At 40.3% G+C, this 21994-nt stretch overlaps 1 protein-coding gene across 1 annotated transcript in view; it reads right to left on the bottom strand.

The window, feature by feature from the left end:
• pkd1l1 (polycystin 1 like 1, transient receptor potential channel interacting) overlaps nucleotides 1-18752 on the bottom strand; it is a 28472-nt gene extending 9720 nt beyond the window's left edge. The window contains exons 1-29 of the mRNA XM_008300811.1: nucleotides 18656-18752; nucleotides 17618-17779; nucleotides 17315-17511; nucleotides 15258-15600; nucleotides 13614-13782; nucleotides 13092-13331; nucleotides 12672-12804; nucleotides 12048-12251; nucleotides 11682-11860; nucleotides 10101-10304; nucleotides 9813-9976; nucleotides 9460-9696; nucleotides 9202-9363; nucleotides 7475-7540; nucleotides 7226-7399; nucleotides 7059-7136; nucleotides 5977-6119; nucleotides 5428-5548; nucleotides 5159-5294; nucleotides 3762-3945; nucleotides 3617-3673; nucleotides 3182-3514; nucleotides 2845-3102; nucleotides 2653-2766; nucleotides 2386-2537; nucleotides 2157-2257; nucleotides 1722-1920; nucleotides 1546-1629; nucleotides 1158-1365 (exon numbers count right to left, since the gene is read on the bottom strand). Of these exons, the coding sequence (XP_008299033.1) occupies nucleotides 1158-1365; nucleotides 1546-1629; nucleotides 1722-1920; nucleotides 2157-2257; nucleotides 2386-2537; nucleotides 2653-2766; nucleotides 2845-3102; nucleotides 3182-3514; nucleotides 3617-3673; nucleotides 3762-3945; nucleotides 5159-5294; nucleotides 5428-5548; nucleotides 5977-6119; nucleotides 7059-7136; nucleotides 7226-7399; nucleotides 7475-7540; nucleotides 9202-9363; nucleotides 9460-9696; nucleotides 9813-9976; nucleotides 10101-10304; nucleotides 11682-11860; nucleotides 12048-12251; nucleotides 12672-12804; nucleotides 13092-13331; nucleotides 13614-13782; nucleotides 15258-15600; nucleotides 17315-17511; nucleotides 17618-17779; nucleotides 18656-18752 (4899 nt within the window). The remainder of the gene's footprint in view (nucleotides 1-1157; nucleotides 1366-1545; nucleotides 1630-1721; nucleotides 1921-2156; nucleotides 2258-2385; nucleotides 2538-2652; nucleotides 2767-2844; nucleotides 3103-3181; nucleotides 3515-3616; nucleotides 3674-3761; nucleotides 3946-5158; nucleotides 5295-5427; nucleotides 5549-5976; nucleotides 6120-7058; nucleotides 7137-7225; nucleotides 7400-7474; nucleotides 7541-9201; nucleotides 9364-9459; nucleotides 9697-9812; nucleotides 9977-10100; nucleotides 10305-11681; nucleotides 11861-12047; nucleotides 12252-12671; nucleotides 12805-13091; nucleotides 13332-13613; nucleotides 13783-15257; nucleotides 15601-17314; nucleotides 17512-17617; nucleotides 17780-18655) is intronic.
• Nucleotides 18753-21994: the final 3242 nt, after the last annotated feature.

The raw sequence follows: 21994 nt of genomic DNA, 5'->3' as shown, positions 1-21994 counted from the left end.
AGAGGTGATATTTTGCAGCTGTTACTGAAATTCAAAGCCTGCATTGTTACTCTGCACCTGCTGCACAATGTGTATTTTTAAAAAAATGAATATTTTTATAAAATACCTGCATTTCTATATGTGCATCTTCCCGCATTCACGCAGAACGTCCAAAGGTGGTGTTCTCTCTTGGTCTTAGCTCGGCAGGACTTGGGCCCTTCAACACGGAAGTCACGATCAAGTTTAGCAAAGTCTTCTACAACTTTGGTGAAGCCTACAACCCATTTTCAGGTATTTCACCTCCACAAACTTATCAAACATAAATGTATTAGAGCAACACAATCAAACTCTAGATCGGTCAGTGTGCTTTAACCGAGCTGTGGAGAGCAAAAAAATCTGTTTACAGCAAGAAAAGTAATCATTTTGACCCTTTCGACTGGTTGTCTCCGTTGACGCAGGTTTCTTCATTGCCCCAGTCCGAGGAGCGTACTACTTCAGATTCACCATGTGGGAGTGTCGCGCTGCATACACGATGGCTGTTAGTTTGTATCACAACGACAAGATGGTGATGCTTAATGTTGCCGGAAGTGATGACAAGTGTGTCAACGTGTCTAATGCTTTAATGCTTCAGCTGGAAAAGGGGGACGTGGTCCACATGACTCTCTTACCAGGCTACGGTTTATATGATAATAATAATAATCTTGTCACTTTTAGTGGATTTCTGCTTTTCCCTCTGTAAGGATACTTAGATAAAAACAATTAGCTCAGCTATTCAAATAGAATATGCACATGCCTTTGTCTGGGTGGAAGAATGAGACACAGGCTAAGAATTTTTGAATGGTGAAACACTGTTTGCATCATGTGTGTTAATAAAATGAATCCATGTTAAGTCTGATTATCAATAAAGCATTTGAAGTCCTGAACCTACATGTGACTTTGTCTTAGCCTCATGACTGGCAGCCTGTCTGAGCTACACTCAACCTCTCCCCCTACACATCCTCAGAGAGCTTTCCATTGAGCCAGAAAAGCAGACAGATAGAGAAAAGGCTAGGAAATCACTAAACAACATTGAACAATGAAAAAAAAATTCATTAAAACCATGTTTCTGCTACAGTAAGATTACAGTATTAATCTACACCTAGTGTGCACCGGTGTAGATGAACATCTGGAAACCTTACCTTTGCACTCATACGGGCTGCAGAGCAGAGACCAGTGTGGATGGTGACGGCATAGAGATGTGGGTCTGATGGAGGGTTGTCAGAAAGGTAGTGGATCCTTCGGTTCCCCTCAGAGGAGACATCAGCTCTCTTACATGCCACCAACCCCGGGATGTACAGGCACAAACACAACGTCAGCACCACCACCACTGTCAGATCACTGGATGCACTGAGGTTTTAGAGAGGCAGAGAGGGGACACCGGAAGACGAAAAAAAAAAATATTTGTGTTATACTGGACAGACAATGTAGATACATGGCGCAAATTCCTGCTGCAGTTAAAGTAACAGAGAGACTTTATTTGCTCTTTTATAAATACAAGATCAAGGACTCGGAGGGGTGTAAGGTCACCTCAGGAATGGATCCAGATCAGCTGTGTCGTGGCTGCTCTGGATCAGGTGGCGCATTACAGTCAGCGGCCTCAACTGGTGGCAACTGGATCAAGAAGAAAGAAGTGATTCATTTTTGTAAGATGACACTGTATGCAGTTCTTTCTTGCAGTGTGTGTATGTTCAGTCACGCCTGACCTGCAGCTGACTGCAGGGCTCGTGTCCTCTAGCCGTGTCCTGCAGCCGTGGCGTGTCCAGGCCCCCTGCTGGCCGTCCCAGGACAAACACAGACTGCTGTCCACTGTGAGACTGTAGCTTATCTGTTCACTCAGGTGCTTGCTTCTGGGTGCTTTCCCAAATCCTGCATCAAGCAGGGCCAAGTGACCGATCCCTGCGGCTAGAAGTTTGTATGGTTTTGGCAAAGTAGTTTCTCTTCACAGTTACCAAACGCACAGATGAAATGTCAAAGCAAGTATAGTCACATAGAATAACATTTCAATGCGTTAGAAAGGCATTCGTTGACTGAATTTCATACGTAACTGACTGTTTAAGTGACATTTTAGACATTATATACTTTGTTAAAGCATTGCTAATGAAAAATTAGGGATGAAGAGGAACCAAGGAATTTCTTACCACTGAGGTAGGACGGTGGCAAAGTGATGCGTGTGGTGTTGCTCTCCCAGCGGTGAACCCTGTGCAAGTGGTGCATGCTGGGAGTCGGCCTCTCAAACATCCTGACACAGCAGAGACTTGTAGTTTGGTTTCCTGCCATATTCTTCCCATTAAAATGGGAAACTAAAACCATATAACTCCAACTATCAGTCGATTGTAGTTGTAAAATGATCATACACTGCAAGTCTACCTGAAGAGCAGCATGATGGGAAACGCCTTGTTGGGCGACGGCGTGAACACCACGGTCACCTGGATGGCCTGCTGCAAGTGCTCCTGGGTAATGTTGAAGCTGTGGTAGCTGATGTGGCTGCGCAGGAGGATGTACTCGCTCACGGAGCTCCTCTAAAGCAGAAAAAATGCAAGCTGTTGGAGTTAGTCATAACATAGCATTCTTTTGTTTACAAGAAAACTCCCCTAGACTAGAATTTCCATTTAAAAAGAAAAGGAAGCAACATACGTTTCTTTGTAGATGATGCAGCTCAGTGACAATCGGCTGAATGAGGGAGCGAACGGGGATCCTCCTCCTCGTGCTGCACTTGTACAGACTCAGGTCAACCACTGGTCCACTCAACTAGAAATCAGAGGAGTGAGTAAAAAGTGACGCCTTGAATTCAAGTAACTTGATATCCAAATGTCTTGCTGTTCTCACCTGTGTGGAATAGCTGGCCCAGGTGAAAGGGCTGTGAGCCAGCTCAGTCAGCACTTTGAGGACACACGGTCGATGCTGTAACCGATCAGTGACTCCAGTGTGATGATCAAACAGAATCTGGATCAGAGGAGCAGGCATATAGAAAGTAGCTGAGCCGCTGTTGATGACTGTGGAGGTCTGGTTTAGGGATGTGGCATACAAAGTGATGAGACCAGCTCTCACACTGTGCTCTTTGGTCTCGTGGAACAGAATGGACTTCTGAAAGAAAGAGAATGGAGATCAGTTGACGTGCAAAACAGTGAGTGTGGGGAGAGACTTCTACATCCACAAATCTCACCAGCATCAGGTCCGAAGCAGTCTGCAGAATATCAGTCACAAGTTGCATCACTTGCTTTGTTGGAGTTGATCTTCGCTGTTTGGTGTGAGGACCAGCAGATGAGTCACGTATGTAGGCATTAGGAGCGCCTTTTTCACCACTATGTGAGCCTGTTTCCAATGCTTGTGTAATGTCAACACTGTTGGGTGTTTCAGGTGTGAAGCTGCAGCTAGTGACCACCTGAAGGCTGTGTGAAAGCAGGCTGATCAGAGAGCTGAGCGTCTTCTGGTCAGAACACCGCTCTAAGATAGCCCGAATATGAGCTGTTACTCGTCTGGCACTCACTAATGTCACCTGAAAGGAATAAAGCATGTATGATAAATGGTTTTCATATTTCAGAATGCATCTGTTTTTCTCCATGAAAATATCCACGGAAGAGTTCAACCATCCAACTACCTGATTTGTAACTTTGAGAAGGTCTTCGAGAATGTAGATGTTGTCCGTCGTTGAAACCTAGAAGTGAATTATGTTAAAGCAGCCCTGCGAAAGAATGTGAATTTGTTCATCTTGAAGTACTGTGTAGGTTTGTGTGTTGGTGTACCTTTTCAAGCTCACAAAGTGTGCAAATTAGCTGGTTGCGCATGTGTCCCTGTGCCTGTGTGTTGGCCTCAGTGTCCAGGCTGAGTCTGTTCAGGATGATGGAGAGGAGGCCGACGTAGTTACGGATCTCTACGCTGTTCCCAAGCTGCACCAGAGCCGACAGGTTCCTCAAACCTGACTCTGAGCTGGAGAGAGCGAGAAACTGATGATTATGCACATAGAATGAAAGTTTGCACAGTGTAGAAGAATGATATGAGCTGCTCAGAATAATGCTCTATACAGCCATGTGAAAAAGTCAGTGGATGAAAGTGACAGGGAAATGTAGGTTTGAATTAAAATAGAAGTAACATTATTCTATGGACAAGATAAATACCTGGTCTCAGCGGGAAGAATCAGCTGCAAGAATTTTGGAAGTTTTCTTGCATGTTCTGCTCATTTCAATTCCCCTCAAAAACATCTTAATAGGATTCAAATCTGGTCATTCCATAACCTTCTATCTCTTCTTTCTGAGTCAGTCTTTAGTGGATTTTTCTGTGTGCTTATGATCATTATCCTGTTGAAAGGTTCACTTCTGGTTCAACTTTCAGGCATATGGCCTGTTATATGATGCTGAATTCAGCAAGCTGCCAAGTCTCTGGAGTGGACTTGAAGAGTCCATTTGCAAAAACAGGTAACTCCATTTCTGTAGATTTTCTGAAAATTTGTTTTTTTGTTGTTTGCTTGAGAAAATATCAATCAAACTGAAGTTGAGTGGATTTGACTCAGTAGAAATGACATGACAAAAATAGAGCTGACTTAAGTTTAATTGATATTGTCTCAGCTAGACGATGGAAAAGTGGGTTCTCTGAAGGTTTGTGAAGATGGAGTTATCTGTTTTTGCAACTGAACTTTTCACTTTCTTATTCCATGTGGCTGATCTGTTTGATTCTTCACATAAATTCTGAAAATTCAGAAAATGTCGCTTTGAAGTGCCATTTGTTGCGGTATTTCACCTTTAATAAATATTTCAAAAAGTCAACAGTTTCCAAGGGATGTCCTTATTTTTTCACATGACTGTTGCCAGACTGGTGGAAAAATTGAGCCTGCAGAGGATCCAGACTAAACTTCATTATTAATAAGTTATTAAAATGTACAACTGTGGAGAAGATAACCCAAACATCTAACATTTATTAGTTGCCAGTCTTCTGTTACAACTTCTTAACCCTTTAAAAAGAACGTATTACATGAAGTGATTCTCTTCTGGATTTAAATCTCATCTCAAAATCTGACGTGTCTAAATGTAACTATCTTTCTGCCACTGAAAATCGCATTATGATGTGTAAATACTGTGTTTTCTCAAACTGTCTTTAATGAAACCGTGAAACGTGAACATCATCAGAATTTGACGGTGTTGCTTACAGCTCCAGATCAGGATCATGATGTGAAGAAGAGGACGAGGTGTTTCTGAAGAAGCTCGGTTGGACTCGGACGGTGACAGGACAGGGTTTGGTGGCTGACCCCAAAGTGCTGCTTCTGATTTCTGTATAAATAGTTACTATAGAAACAACAATAAATAGTTTCACTTTGCTAAAAAAGAAGAACTCACTGCAATGAAATGTCTCCATAAAAGTCATGAATCCGTGTCAATGTGCCTGACCTTCTGCCTGCGTATGTGTTGGTGTGTTTACCTTTATAGTCGTCACTGGGGTCACCTGATGGAAGACTGAAGTAGTGCTGGAAGTCTCTCCCCTGGTACAGCGTTCTGCGGGGTCTGCCTCCTACACTGTAGCTGTACTCATACAGTAAATCCTATAGAAGACACACAAACACATACAACTTAGTGAAAGTTGACGAGCAGTGCAAAGTAGCTGGAGAGAAAGCTGGACGGAGATTGTAGTGGTGTATGTTGCTCTGTATACCAATAATAAAGATGGGGAATGAGAAATAACTGCAGCATTTTAGTGGGAGAAGATTTGCTGTTTAGAAAAACCTACATTTTCACAAGAAATTTGTTAATTAGCAAGTATAGGTGAGGTTTATTTCCAACATTTAGAGGTAACCAAGAACAACTGAACTCAAATATGAAAGAATAAAACCTACTACATCTTTTCTACTGCTTTGTATTTATAAAAAAAAATGTTTGGAGTGTGTTCACATATAAACTATCCACCTGGCACAGCATGCAGGGTAAAATAAACAACAAGTGTGTTAACTGTGTACAACAGGGTTAGTGTTACCTCTCTCCCTGAGGTGCAGAAGATGCTGAAATGTGTGTAAAACTCTCGTCCTGTGACTGGCTGCACCTGACACGTCATGCCTTTTGGAACAGGGTTGGTTTGGAAAAACAGCTGAGTCCGTCCCAGAATGCTATTTTGAGATTCTGAATTCACAAAAAAAAAAAAAAAAAACAAGCAAACAAAAAAAAGAAACAGAGAGCATCGTTACCACACAGATCCATCCTAGAAATGATGCATTCACTGAGGACAAACATGGCACTGAAATAGACAAAAATCTTAAAACCAAAATGCATTTTGTCCCAATTTGCAGTTAATACTCATCTTTAAAGGCTCCTTTTGAGTTAAACAATAAAACAACTAAAATACCTGTAAGTGACATTTGCAATGTTTATCAGCAGGAAATTGCAAAAACAGAAAGAATCGTCTGATTTTTAACTTTCTGACAGTCTATGAACACATCATGTGTGACATGCAGCACCATCCGGAAATTTAACCAAATCTTTAAAATGACTTTATTCTACATGTCTTGTTTAAACATTGAATAGAAATAAAACTTGTGTGCTACTTGGTGCAACCACAACACTAATACTGTTTCAGCTGTGGCCAACTGGAATGTGACAGTAATTCAGGGACTTTTTTTGGATGAACTGCAGGCTGTGTAAGCACAGAGCAGATGGGGGACAAGTATAGAAACAAATTCAAACTGGAAGTAGTAAAACATTCATAGTATGCAGAGCACCAACTATTTTCCAGAATTAGTAACACTTGTGAACAGAAATGTGGGACATGATGATTCTAGGTTTTTTCGTCTTTTTTTTTTTTGCAAAATGAGTAATATGGTATTATAGTTGTGTTGAACTGGACAAAATATGTTTTTTCTTTACTTCTAGCCATGGTTGAGGTGCAGGACTTCATATTGCAGTACAAAATGAGCACATGGTGAGTGAAAATGTAACAGGAGCAAAACAAAAACATCCAGAAACGACTTTGAATTTAGACAGTTAAACTATCCTAATCAGCATCGATTACACTTCTACATGTGTTGCATTTCAATAAATGTCAATTATTGTGTTGAAACTTACCGGCAGTGACCTCCAACATGTACCTGCTCCCCGCCCTCAGACTGAAGGGTCTGAAATCGAGCGAAGGGGAGGAGCTTCCTGGAAACATATAAACAGAGTGAAAGATGACTAAATGCTGAGTCATAGAGAGAGAAAACATCCGTTGGTGAGATTTCCGAATAATATACCCGTGTAGGACTCAAAGAGGCCTCTGTCCAGTGGGTGTCGAGGTAAGTCGAGCAAACTGGGATCCTGAAGCACCACGGGCGGTTTGAGATCCACCAGATTACTGCCTTCGTCTTGGTGTGTTGCTGGATCAAACAGTGAGTCGTCTCCTGGACTGAGGCTCTCACCGTCTACACCTGCAGATGCACATGAATAAATGTATAACCATCTCATATTAACAATACAGAGGCAAACTCAGATATGTTCAGTACCTGTGGGTCGTCCTGCTGACATCCCAGGGTCTCCTTCCTCTGCACTTGGGAAGAGAGCGTCATAATCTGAAATAGATTCAATTAAAAGAATGACATATAATAATAGGCAATAATACCCCAGATAATTAATATACATTGATGGTTTTTGAACTTATATATAGTATGATGTGTTGTATTTTAACTCATTCTTCTTATGTGGTGTGAGATTTGTTCAGGCAGAGAGAGACCATGCAAAGTGCTGCACATTCACAGCATAAAAAACAACAGGCTGAAACATTAGATAACACAGGCATCAAACAGCAAGAAAACGAAATAAATATCCCACAAAAACATAACGAGGGAAAAACTCTCTGAGCACATAAAAAGACCATGGAATCAAAACTGCTTTGCATATAAAAGTAGCTTTCAAAAAGCAGACACAGCGAGCTGGCTAATTTAGCGGTTGTGGTTTCCTATTTTTCGCTGCTTAATTGAGCTGTTTACTTTGTGTTGGTTCCAGGTTGGAAAACAAACTATTTCACAAACTATCTTAGCTCATTCTAGTTTTACTGTCCTCAGCTTTACTGTTCTCTCTCATTATAACTTACAAAAGCAAACTGTTGCAACTGATTTAGAGCAAACTTGTGGGTGATTTGTACCAAAAGACATTCGTTTGCAAATAAATATTTGGCCACTGATGGCAAATTTCCATCGTCATTTTACATAGAGTAATGAGAAGTTAGCGGTAAACATGTTGTTTTATGTTTGCCAGACATAAAGTTGATGTAGTGAAATATGGCAGTGTGTTTGCAATTAACAGGAAGGTCGCATTTGATTTGTGGAAAACTTCGGACTGGTTTGCTGCTGGCTTGTAATAATGTTTACTGTTTGTCACAGATTCATATGTATGTTGTTTTTTGAAAATATCCCAAGATTGCAAGTTTACCAGAAATCCAATTTGCATTTGAAAATATGACAAAAATGTGAAAATTTGTCGCATTTCTCAAAGGTAGCTGTCTATCAGAAATTGCTCCCAGGAATGAATAGAAACCAAATTCACCTAAAAGGATGCTGAATATGTGACCTAATGAGGCATAACCATCTCATAAATATACAGTAATTTTTACCAAAGTACTTTTTTAGCATTAGTTTTAAATAAAAAGAGGCTTTTGTTCAAATATTTAATATTAATACTCATAAAATAATAGTAATTATTCAATGTTTTAATGATATTTACACATGCAACAACACTCAAATTACCAGCAACAGATAAAATGTGATATATTAAATGAAAATAAAATATTTGGGACATTATGATAAATTTGTAAATGTATTTAAACTTTTTTTTTTTTTTTATCACTTACTTAAAAAAAATCAGTCATTCAGGTTTTTAATGTTATCTTTTATTAGACATGTAAACTCTATTTTTGTAATTTTACTGATTTGTATTGTATTGTATTTTTCTTTTTATGTATTTCAAAACCCTGAGTCAGCTGGGATAGGCTCCAGCCCCCCGTGACCCTAGTGAGGAGTAAGTGGTGTATAGATAATGGATGGATGTATTTCAAAAACGCAGATATAAGTAAGTTATATCATATATCATTTCCAGAATAATGTGTTTTTGTTTCAGCCTGAGTAAAGCTATAATAAGCCAGAATAGCTGAAAACGCTTCAGTCTTATAATTCAAAGAACTTGGGACTTGCAAACCATAAAGCTTCAAAGCCAGATTTTCATTTTTTTTTCTCACCTAGCTGACTGCCCTCACCACTACTCTCTGGCACAGGAAAAGAAAAATCCCAGTAAGTAGAGGAGTCAGGCTCAACTGGAAGTTCGCTGGTAATATCAAAGTGGTCCGAATGCATGATGCTGCCATCGCCGAGGACAAGTGGACTCGTAGAAGGCTCCGACTCTGACAAGGGGAGGAAAGAGGAGAAGCCAACTTCAGTGACAGGTCGGTACATTTAGGGGTATAATATTTATCTCACAAGCTACAGTGATAACGCACCGGCTTTGTCTGATGTGTCTCTGCTTTCATTCGATCGGTCCAGATTTAGATTTTTGGCTTTAGTTTCAGAGGAATTCTCAGTTGGGGATGAAGCAGCAGATGCATAGACAGAGTGGCTGGACTGTGAACTTGCCACTGGGGTGTGTAGGGTAGAAATCTCGGGTGTTTGAGGGGATGTGGCAGGATTCTCCATGATGGAAGAGAAAGAGGTGAGATCTACGGTGGAACAAAACGGGACTGGAACAGAACACATGAGTATAAAGTCAGAAATTGTCTTAAAAATGAAGCAATAGCAAATGACTGTAGTCCAGTTAAAAGCAGGAAATAAGTGGATAAATATGTCTTTGTCTTACTTTCAGTGACAGGCTTGGATGAAGCATTGACCACATACAGACTCCAGCTGTACTGGACGTGTTCAGCAGGAATGTTACAGCCTTCACACGTGGCGCTAACAGAAAACGTCTGATCCCAGCTCACACGGTCTCCCTGACAACGAGAGCAGGAAACAGACACCCTCCTGGATGGGATGGATTTAGAAACATCATTTTAATCAGTTCAATGAATTCTAAATTACATCAGGTAGCATTAGTGGCTTAAACTGATGAATCATTACTTTAAATTACCGTTTTTTTAACTCGTACCTGATCAGGTTTGACACTAAGGTGACGAAGGTCTCTGCTGAAGCTGAACGCTCTCCGCTGTGGACGGTGAGCCTGAACTGGAACTGGTCAAAGTTGTGCTTCAAGAAACCGACAGGGAACTTGAGCACCGAGGATGAAGTGTGAATGTGCTGGCTGAAGCAGGAGCTGGCGATGGAGCTGACTGGCTTACATGTCCAACTGTAGCTATGCAGAGGAGATTAGAAAAGAAGTTAAGTTCCAAACACATGCAGATATTTTAGTGAAACATGCCAGCAGGAGACAGAAAATGACATCAAATAGAGGCAAGATAGGGAGAAAAACATGTAAACAACTAATAACAGAAGCAAAATGACTGCAAAATGTTAGAAAACAACCATAGAATAATATTTTAAGTGCTTTATTTGCCATCCATCTGTTCATTATTGCACAGAATAATGTTCTCCCCCGTTTAAAAGTTTCTAACAGGTAACACCTTTCACCACCCAGGACCTCGGTAAGTGGAGGAATGAAACAATAAATGCAGCTCTAAGCACCCAGGTTGAGGCTTTGAAGGCTTACACTGGAGGGGCAAAGGCTCATATTGTGTCTCAAGAGGAGATCAGTCAGCTCTCTACCAGGCTGAAGAAAGAGACCACAGAAAACAAGTCTGGGCGAACAGAATTTCTGACTAACAAGGCCAGACCCCGTGGACCTGGAGACTGCAGCCATGACAACAAGACTCCCATCAGCAGGAGCTTGGTGCAGAGAAGATGTTGCACACTGAAAGACAATCAGGAGACGATCCAAAGACTGAGGAGTGAGCAGGATGCCCTCCGTTAGAAGTAGGAGGGCCTGACACTAAAAAATGCACCTTAACCAAGCTTGGCACAAAGGAAGTGATCGATCAGGCCCTTCAGAATAAAGCTGCTCAGCTGAAGGAAGAGCAGAAGGAGGAGGAGGAGGAGGAAACCTTCATCGTTGCTGACCAGCCTTTGACAAAAAGCTCTCAGAGTAAAAAAGAAGTACTCTGTATGGAAATAAATCTGCCACTTCCTTGGTATGAGGAAGAAGAAGAGAAGGGAGTCTGAATCAGTGTCTGGGATCTTTATTTACAGCAAACTGTGGTGTTTATTTTAATAGGGAGGAAGTGAATAAGAGAATGAAAGAAGCGATTTCAGACACAGCTTCTATTTTAGTGTCCCATAGCACAAACTGAACATCTGCAAAAGTTCTGAATTGTGATCAACACCAGCGTTATAGTATACATGTGAAGGGATTTCTGCTCCCGCTGCTCTGAACAGTCGACTAAAGGGTTACTCGGACTCCATCAGATAAGCTGTCGGAGCAGAGTTTTTGAAGGCCGCACACACGAGCCAGGGTCATGGAGATATGTGGAGCCTCTAAAGGACAGTGTCTAGAGGATAATCTTTGCATGTGATGAGTTCTGTGAGTGTACACCCTGAGATTCAGAATTAGGAAGACAAATATACGGCTCACTTAAAGCACAGCATCTCCGCTCAAGCTTCTGATTTCAAAACACCACAATCCATTTCAAGGATTCCTGCCTCGGGCTTGATGTCCATTAAAGGTTTCAGTTGCTACCTGAGTGGGTTCATGGGGAAGTCAGGGTCATGAGATGCCTGCCCATCCAGGGTTACTGTGCCGGAGCTCCTGTTAATGAAGACGTTGGTGCCACCCTGGATGACAGCCACAGGAGGGCTTGGTACCACCTGAACTCTCACGCTGTAGTTACTGTACACCACACTGCCCACGACCTGTACCTGCAGAGAAATGACAGGTGGGGATATGTAATGCAGCTACAAACCACTTTCAGGCTTGTTTGGTGAAGATAAGTGTAAAAGAATATATAATACGCACTTATTGTGAGAAAACACAGAATTGTCCCTTTGACCCAAACTGCTTGCCCAGTTTAAGGATCAGTATGTGATGGTTTTTGTGCTGACTTACCCTGGCTATGGCAGTGTAGGTGTCATACAGCAGGAGGTGGCTCTGTAGTGTGAGACTCTGTCTGTGTGTGTCTGTTAGAGGTAAAGGGAAGCTTCGGCCTGCAGAGTCAAACAATGTCCAGGTGTAGTGAAGACCTCCCGATCCGTCACAGTCAACCTCTGTGTCGTACGTCACACCCAGACGGACGACCTCATGTCTGCGCACCTAAGTACAGAGAACAGAATGGATCTTCTTTTTCACAACATTATATCATAATCTGTTTGCATTCTAACATCTGCACTGTAAAAAATGTGTTCTTTAACAGATTTTTCAGAAAGTTAAGTTACAGTTAAAACATTGGTAAATTACATTTCAGTTGTTAAAGAAAAACAGAATAAACTGTAAATTACATTTACACAAACATCCATATTTTAACTGTATTTTTACATTTCTTCACTGAAAACTATTACATAATATTACCATAATTAAATGCCCCTAAGTGATTGTTATTTTACAGATCTTGCTGGTATTTTACAAAGAAAAAAAACATTTTTAGAGCAAAAAAAAAATGCTGGAAATGTTAAATCATTAATTTCAAGTTGTAAACTGTATAAAATGTGTTCAACTATGGTTCAAAGTGAGTACCTGTAGTTTGAGAGGCCCCATGTTTTTGACTGGTGGAGGCCGACAAGGCCGATCCACAACGAAGATGTAGCTGCTCAGAGAGGCAGAACTGATCAGGTTAGACACATTCACTTCAAGTCTGAACTCTCCTGTTCTGCAAAGAAAAACACAGACATTTATTAGGCACAATGAAAGGACAAGCTGACCTGTATGTCAGGAAAATTATTTAGAAAACAACACAAGATTAGCTTCCTTATCTGGGCTGATTAAGTGAGATAGGCATGAGAGAGGATTCAGTATCGTCACATTAAAATAATGAGAGTAATTCTACATTTCTGATAGCCATAAGTATAAAACTAGCTCATAATAAATAATTTAAACTTGAATTTACCTGCAGAACAATAAAACTAACTCAAAACCAAGTGAAACTCTTTGGCCCACCTATAGAAGACATGCTCCTCTGAGCTCTGTCCAGGTCGGACTGTTCCGTCTCCGAAGCTCCACAGGAAGGTCAGATTTGTCCCCACATTAACTCGGCAGCTCACCACCACTGTCTGGTTCTGCAGGACCGAGGCCTGGTGGATCAGCCTGTTGAGCTTCACTGCTCTCTGGACGACCAGCTGGAAAGCGTTGGAGGTGACGGACGTCTGACCATGAGATGCAACTAAGACAACATCATAACTGTGGAGAAAGGGGAGTTAGAAATGATGAGTTGCAGGTTTTGCTTATTTTAACTAGCAAAGCTGATATTTAAAATACGATTTCTGCATGTACAGCATCTTCAGCTATTTTAGTTCTACCTTTGACAGGTTTTTATTATTAAATCACTTCAATGCTAGATTTAAAAAGTGACCTTTAGCAGTCTTTAATGCACAAGAAGAACACAAGAAGCCCTTTTAATGTAAGAACTGAGATCAGCACTGGTTTATTGGAATAAACTCATATGTTGCATTTTGCATGTACCTGCCAGGTTGGTAGAATCTTCTAGTGACGGTTCTTGAGGTGGTTCGGGCTGATCTGGAGTCTCCAAAGTGCCAGAGGAAGTCGACAGGATCTGGTAGATCAGCCACAGCCAGGAAGGTTACATCTGTGTTTGTAGGATATGCTTGCTTTGCTGCAGAAATTCTCACAGCTAGAAAAAAAAAGAGATAAATGGTCACTATGTATGCAAGAAATATCTACACATTAACAATTGTAGTTTAACAGAAATTATCCATAATATGTACCATGTACCATTTTGGAGCTACATTATCATCAGCTCTTGTTCGTCTTTGTGTTTGTTTGTAATGTTCAGAGAGAAGACGAGAAATTAGCAAACCTGGAAAAATATAAGGTAAAAAAAAAATCCCTTTTATTTTATCTCTGGATTTTTACAGAAATGTGAAAGTCATAAAAATGATTAGTTATATCACAGAAGATGTTTGAAATTGATTAAACAAGAGTTGTTGTCCTTGTAGGTACACAATTACCTGACAGAAAATTTTTATTTTTAATCCTGTAGCTTCAGTATTGACAATCTTTTGAAAATCTACATCATGTCAACCATAAATAAACCACATTTAATTTAATTTAATATTTTTTTATATGTCAGAATCCTGTTGTTTTATTGTTTCATTTAATATCTGGGTGGTTTTTTTTTTTGCTGTAGATATTTAATACCAAAATGTCTTGTTTTTTCACTCCAGGTACACTATTAATATTGAAATGTGTCTTTTTTTATTTTATGTATTTATGTATTTATTTAACTGTGCATAGACTGTTAAGTAACAGAAAATTGTCGTTTTTTTTATGACAGTACAATGTCCAGAAAATGAGCTGCCAGCCCTTTTCCTGTTGTTTTATTGATTTATTTAGCATTTGCCGTTTTGGCAGGCTGTAGATATACAATTAAATAACAGCAGATGTCAAATTCTTATAGTGACTTTGTCATTAAAAAGCAGAAAGCGCTTCCTTTTTTTGTCTTGGTCCACTAATAACTGGGTTTTCTACTATAGATACATCATCTAAAAAATAGATCAATTTCTTTACTGTAGAATCCACATTAAAATCCAGAAAATATCTGGGGCTTGCTTGTTTTTTAAATCTGGGTATGAAGCTGCCTGTAGTTTTTTGTAGGTTTTTTTTTGTTATTTTATGGATTTATTTCTGTAAATGTGAACCACAGATGATGAAGAGAGATTTTGTGCAAACATAAACAATTAAAGAGTGAATTTGTTGAGTTTTTTTAAGTGGTAAATGGCATGAGGAGTAAAAAATTATCTTAACTGTATCACATTGATGCTGAATTAATGTTTAAATGTTTACCTTGGTCGTGCATGCTGTGAACAGGAGTTGCACTGGTGGTTGGTTGCCACGTTGGATTTCTTCTGTCTTGCGGTGACACTTTCCTGTTTCCCCCAACACACACTCTCACACTTCTGTTCTCAGAAAACACTCGATTCTCAACTCGAAACTCAATCACAATCGCCCCAGTGTGGTTAAAAAGCAAAACCGCCTTTGCTTCTGTGTCATAGCTGCAGTTTCTGTACAGTGCTGTTGCATTCACCAGCAGAGAGACGGTCATGTTGAACCCCGCTGTGACGCTGAATAAAACCAAGTGACTTTGACTTCTGGTGGCGTCATTGGAAATGTTCAACACCAACTTTCCAACTGGATCCTGAACTCGGATGGGAAGACGGAGGTGCAGATGGCAGCTGGAGTGGTTGAAGGTGTGGAGGAGGTGGAAGTGGTGGGTGCCAACTTGCCAACAGATGTGACTGATGTAGTGATCACATGTGACGTTGCCACGGTTACAGTCCTTTTCGTTGCTGCCGAGGTCTCTGTGATCCTCGTGGCTGTGGTCGTTCTCTGCAGTCAGCGTGAGGTTGAGGACAAGCAGGTGTTTCGCGGTGGCGAGCAGCTCCACAGCCACAGGAACAGTCGCTCTGAGGTCGGAGATGACAAAACACACCTGCAAGAAGAGAACACTGAATTTATCAAATTTTGTGTCACAAAATCAGATATATCTCTACATCTGAACACATAAATAAGCCACACCGCTGCACTGGCTGACGTGATTCTTCATTACAACGAACAAAATACTTGATAATGCACTAAATATATTTTCATCCAGAGCTTGAAGTTCTCCCTACAGTAGCTGATCTGGTCTTGTTTGAGTAATTTTTTACTAAAGCTATATCTTTATGATGTTTTTAAAGATTAGCATTATTGATTAGGTAATATTTGCATCATTATTGCCACACAGCAACATATTCAGTGGCTGAAACAGAGCATTTACAACATCTATTGTCTCCTGTGTCCATTTGTATGCACTGGAGGCGTTCACTGACACTGTGTGAGATCCGTGTGTTTCAAAAGTCCACTCCTAAAGGGCATATAAAACACTTTTTTTGTGTGTTTTCTAGTTGTCACATTAAACACATAGCAGTGCATTCATGGGGAATATTTTAAACTGAATGTTATTGCTGTTAACTGAGCATTAAGTCCCTTTTCCTGGAGATTCTTCATTGTCAACCCTTTTTATTTGTACCTACAGCACTTTTTTTGTTAGCCTAAAAGGCCTCTCTCCCATGCTCAAAATTAAACCTTAAATTCTTATGATATATTTAGATAGACAAAGTTTTGTTGTGTGTTGTATATATTTAAACAGCACTTGACTTTGACTCCCTACTGCAGTATTTGTCTGGTCTTTCTTCAATCTCTGCAGAATTCTGGTGTTCACTGCTGACTACTGTTCCTACAGCGTTTGCTCATGAACACTTTCTCGATTTCCTTTAAAATAGCAGTAGCTTGGACTCTCATGAGCAAAAGGAGTTATCAGCAGCACATCAAAATGTAGTTATGGTCATTTCTTGATCATGGAGGAAGAGACAAAAGAGTCCACGAACTAGTTTGCTATGCTGCTCATCAATTATGATTCTTTTGTAGAGTTTTTACATTCTAGCTGTTGATCCTTGACTCCTATGAAATATTTAAAACAAGGACATGAGTAAAATAATTAACTGTGGTAAAACCTGAATTAAAGCTGTGTTTTTTTTAATTAACATTTGTCAATTATCACTTGTTATTTGTACTTTCTGATTCTGCTGGACGACCAAAGTCATCAGTTGTAACATAAAATGACCTGATTTGTCAGATCTAGTCTGTAATAAGATATTTGGCATCATCAAAATAAAATTAATTTTCACAGACTAATGGTGTGTTCCTCATGTATATATTTTATCAGAAATCTTGAATTCAGTTGCTTACCTTATACACTCTCATCCTATATCCTGCTATCAAATAGACAATTTGATTCATTTTTGTTGTAATTTTTTTTGACATGCTGACATTTGAATTAATTCACTGTTAGAAATACTTAAACAACTATTTCACTTTGTAATTAAAAACCTCTGACATGCCAAAGTTGGTTCATTTATTCTCGATTATAAGCTACTGTTGATTTATGGCTGATGGGAAAATCCATCATACGCTGGTAAATAACAAACTACAGGCTCATTCATTAAAAAAGGCAGAACTTCAGTCTTACATGCTGAAAATCTTCGCATCAAACTGTAACACCATTTCTCAGCCAAACTTACCACAGAGCTGTTCAGACAGTCTGATTCGCAAAGACAAACTGTCCCTTCACCCTCCGTGTTTCCTGCAGCCAGACCTTCCCTCACATGCAGTGTGACGGCGTCTCCCTGGTACGCTGCCTCCACAGTCTCACCATCAGGGTCTGAGAGTGCAGAGGGGATGCAGGAGGGGACGCCCGGGGGGCCGTGAAGCAAAGACATCATTAAGCTGCCTGGAGAGGACCGCGAGACGGACAAGTGGAGGGAGGAGGAGAGCGTGGAGAGGGGGTTGGAGGCACAGACGCCTGAAACAAAGAATGAAAGAGGAACAGGCAAAAATAAGACACACGACATTGTGTAGAGCAGAATGGAGTTCCAGGAAAGAACATAAGTTTGCTCTTGTGAACTTACGAATCTCATATTTGCCTGGATTTTTAAAAATCCAATCAAATGACGCAGTAAAGGAACCATCATCCAACACGCTGACACGGGCTGAACTTTGACCTTTAGAGGTCGTCTCCAGGAGCTCCACAGAGACATAAGAGAGATCCTGTCCTCCAAGTCCCAGAATCCCTGGAAATCACAGAAAAACTCAAGAGGACTGTTCACAGAAATATACATTGCTAAACAAAAATGTATGTCAGTATGAATTGGATATCAAGAGATTCATTTTCTCTGCGTGGACACCTTCCTTCATATTAAAATTCAATAACAATTACATTCTAAATTGAATGATTTTCAGCACAACATAAGAAAAACATTCTTCTTGAAAAAATATTCCATATTTTTGCACAATATCTAAATCCTTTATTTTGTGCTCTATCATATTTCACTTAATTAAATATTTATATAAAGATTAAATGCATATTTTTAATGGCTTTACTCTGTCCATGTGAAGTTGTTATGAGACAACAATGAGAATGTGTTTTCAATGACAAAACACAACTTGATGTGTTTCTAGTTTAATCCTAACATGAAATTAATTTGCATTTCTCTCCCATTTTTTTCCAACTATGTATATTTTTGTAAAAAGATTGAGTATTTAAAACTAAATTAAAAATAAAAACTGACTCCAAAAATATTCTATGTACAGTTGGAGCACTGCCATGCATGGATAGAGTCTTGTTATAAAAATATAAGAATAAGATAATCATTTTAAACAACAAATAATACATGATGATTAATGTTATTAAATACACAGCTTCAAGATTTACTTTATGTAAAATCCCAGAAAATATACTGTAGACTAAAAGTAAATTACAAATGCATGTTGAGGAAGAAATGGACAATGTCAACTGTGAAATAATGCATTTTAACTAAAAGGTCCAGCAGAAAACATTTTCTCACAGCAAACACCTTCAAGCAAAAAGCTATAACACAGGAGGTAACATCTGTGCAGCCGATGGGCTTCTATTTCCAAGAACAACACAAAATACAGCAGCAGCTGACCTGTGGGCTGACTGGGGCGTCCGGCCAGGTTTCCAGACACTTCCACGACAAAAGCCTCTCCATCCTTCACTCTCTCCGGAGACGCAGACACACTCATGTTGTGCAGAAATGGTCCTTCAGTTCTGTAGAGTGCCACAGTTCCCTCCTGTTCATTTCCGAGAGGCAGCAGGTACAAGGCACTGGGAAAAGAAAAAGAAAAGAAAAGAAAAGAAAAGAAAAGAAAAGAAAAGAAAAGAAAAGAAAAGAAAAGAAAAATTCTGACTCATCCAGCTCAGGTCAAACACGTAAATAAATGATGCTCCTTTAAACTTTTATTATTTCCATTGACTTTTGGTGGATCAGAGAACGAGACAGATTTAGAGATGCCATCATCAAAAGGCAGCAGTCTGTCTCACCTTTGTCTTTCACGGCCTCCTTTCACGTCTTTTGTCCCTTCATTGGATGATGTGTCCAAACACTCATTGACCACCAAACCGTGGAGCTGGTTGCCACAGTAACAAGTCTCTGCAGACAATGCTGCAACCTGGTACCTTCAACAACAAACAGTGAAAAGTAACACAATAGTGTTTAAAATACTGAGTGCCACAAGTGCCCAACTACACACACACACATACAAAAGCATGTGTTTACACCTCTTGTGATGTTTTAGAAGGAGCCTGGGTGGTCAGATAAACAAATATGATCAATGAAATGTGGTGCAACAATAATATTAATAAAAAAGCACATTTTAAAAAACACAAGTAAAGCAAAAGTCATCCTATCTTTCTGTTTGAGACAAAAGTACACATTTTATGTTAATGTTTTAGACTACAAATGAGATGACAAGACGACCATGCCATGTTTTTATTTCTTTTTGAAAATTAATTTAAATATTTCTCAATGGCGACTCATCACAGCTGCACATCTACGCCACGTGTGTTTGAAGAATTTATTCAAAGCACAGTTTTGCATATTATATAAAACGACTCAAACTAAACTATTGTTTTTAGTAGCGGTGTCACCTCTCATAAACCACGTTTTCCCAATATTTTTTTATTTTTAAAGAAAAAATTATAGGAAGTAATTTTATGCGTAATTTACGCAAAAAAAAAAAAAATCCAAACTACAGCTTTAACTGAAACCCCCTCTGCTCTTCTACTCCCCCCAAACTTACCCCTCATCCAGGCAGCGCACAGAGCAGGTTACCGGGTCAAGGTCACGGGCACCCTTGGGTGCATAAAATCTGAGGGAAGAGGAGTAGCTGGCGTTGACGCAGCCGATCAGCCACGGTGAACTCTGCTGACCTGGAGAGGAGGCCGCAGCGGACCAGCGGTGAAAAAGCAGTGCGATGCAGACGAAAGCAGCGAACATGTCCTCCTGCTCGGAGAGGTTTCCTTCCACCGAGAAAAAAAAAAAAAGGCCGCAGCTTCAGCAAAGGCACTTTAGGAAGACACGAGCGATTGAGACGGAGGAGAGACAAGGAGTGGAACATAAAAGCAGTGACACCAGACGCTCTGTGCGTACAAGGTGTTTGGGAACAAAGAGGGGAACTGTATGCAAATGATGGAGCCAGAAGCTGCGTGAAGGAGGAGGAAGGTGCTTGTCGGGGGTCAAACTAAAAAGATGAAGGGCCTGTGAATATAAAATAGTGCAATATTAAAAAAGTAACGCTGCGTGTGTGACCTTCATGGTGGTGAAAATGAACAGAAACTTTAGTTTCAGGGACTTATTTTCGTGCTGTGTCACTTTATTCCTGCATTTAATGTGACGCTGGTGAGAGTGATCGTCTGTCCTAATATTTTCTGTATGAAGTCATGATGTTTGAGGATTTAAATAAACGTGCAGCCGCTCTATAAATAGCCCATAAAACCGCCTCTTCAAAATGAGTATCAGATTCTAATGCAGTGACTCGTGTCTGTTGCTCTCCGTCTCATGAACAACCTGATTACAAAGGTCAGCACCGGAGTTGGGTCTTCTTTGAGGTTTCCATTTAAAATAAACCAAAGGCCCTTCCTTCGTCCTGAACTGGTCCTTTTGTCACAGACACTGCAAAAAAAAAAAAAAAAGTGGCCTAATGAGGCAGAAAATCGTTCAACAAAACACAGAAAATCTGCACAGAGAAGAAGAGGAGGCGTTATTTTGTGAACACTTTAAATCCAAAGAACAAAATTACTGTTTCTCACTAAGTTAAACCGAACTGGCCTCAGGTGACCCGGATACGCATCAGGTAGGTTTATGAACTATACCACAAGTAGGAGATGAATTATTTATTTCTACGCTGCTTTGTAAGCTGCTTCAAGCCACGAAGCAACTCGCATTATTGATCTGGATCTGTTGTTACCCAGCAGCTCATTTGAAGCCCGGTTGGCGCACAGAAGAGACACGTTCCTTCTCTGTCATCAAAAACAAAAATGTGGAGTCTTCAGAAGAATCCAGACGTGATCACGTGTATGTTTTATTGTGTCCGTTGGAATCTGGTGCCAAATTATATTCTGAACAAGCAGCTTTGGAGCCTCTGCCTGACGTGTACTCGCCATTATATCAACAATGTTTAACATGAAATAAGATTTAAGGATAGAAAAATGATTCATCTTATTGGGGATTTTATTTTATTTTGAGACTGAAATCGTTTTTCTAAAGAAGAAAACGGGAACGGGGAGTTTCATCCCACAGGTGAGTTTGAACTGTGTGGAGTTTTGTGTTAGGTCGTCCTCTCTGCTCGGGTCAAGGCCGACGATCATTTGCGCAATTCAAAGAAAATCTTCAAAAGAGTCATTTTAAACTGGAAACGGAATTAAAAATCTCGCCAGCAGTGTTCTATTTTTCTCTTGGTTTAGGAAGGTTAAGCATGTCAGCTTCAGCAGGACACTAAAATTCCCCTCAGTGCGTTTATTTTCGCAGGGTTGTGAGGCTGACAGGGGCAAAAACGCACCGGGACCGGTGCGAGTCTTCCATCCGAGTCCAACTTGCCCTGTGAGCCCTTTGCACAAAACACGTCCATGACGTGCAGCTAACTCCACCGGTCCACCTTAAAAACATCTTCCGGCTTTCCAGACATCCCCTTTAAGAGAGGTTTCCACGCCTGCTTGTGAGCAGCAGGTGGCGCTGTCAGACCGCGCCATATCTCCAAGCTGACTGTAGCAGAGAGAGGCACAGCGGGGGAATCAAACACATTTTCCCTGTTCATTTTTTATACAGAATACGCGCATATTTTGCCAATTTCGTTTCGTCTCTCCTCTCAGGGATTCTCAAACGCTTCCACGCCACAGAAACACCAAGTAGGGGCACATGTGAGCTCAGAAACTCAAAGCAATCCTATTTGATTCTCAAAAAAAATCTAAATGGTGAGCTTTTTACTGT

The sequence above is a fragment of the Stegastes partitus genome, unplaced genomic scaffold (assembly GCF_000690725.1).
Source record: "Stegastes partitus isolate 25-593 unplaced genomic scaffold, Stegastes_partitus-1.0.2 Scaffold1593, whole genome shotgun sequence".
Lineage (NCBI taxonomy): Eukaryota > Metazoa > Chordata > Actinopteri > Pomacentridae > Stegastes > Stegastes partitus.
This window is presented reverse-complemented; position numbering and strand designations above follow the sequence as displayed.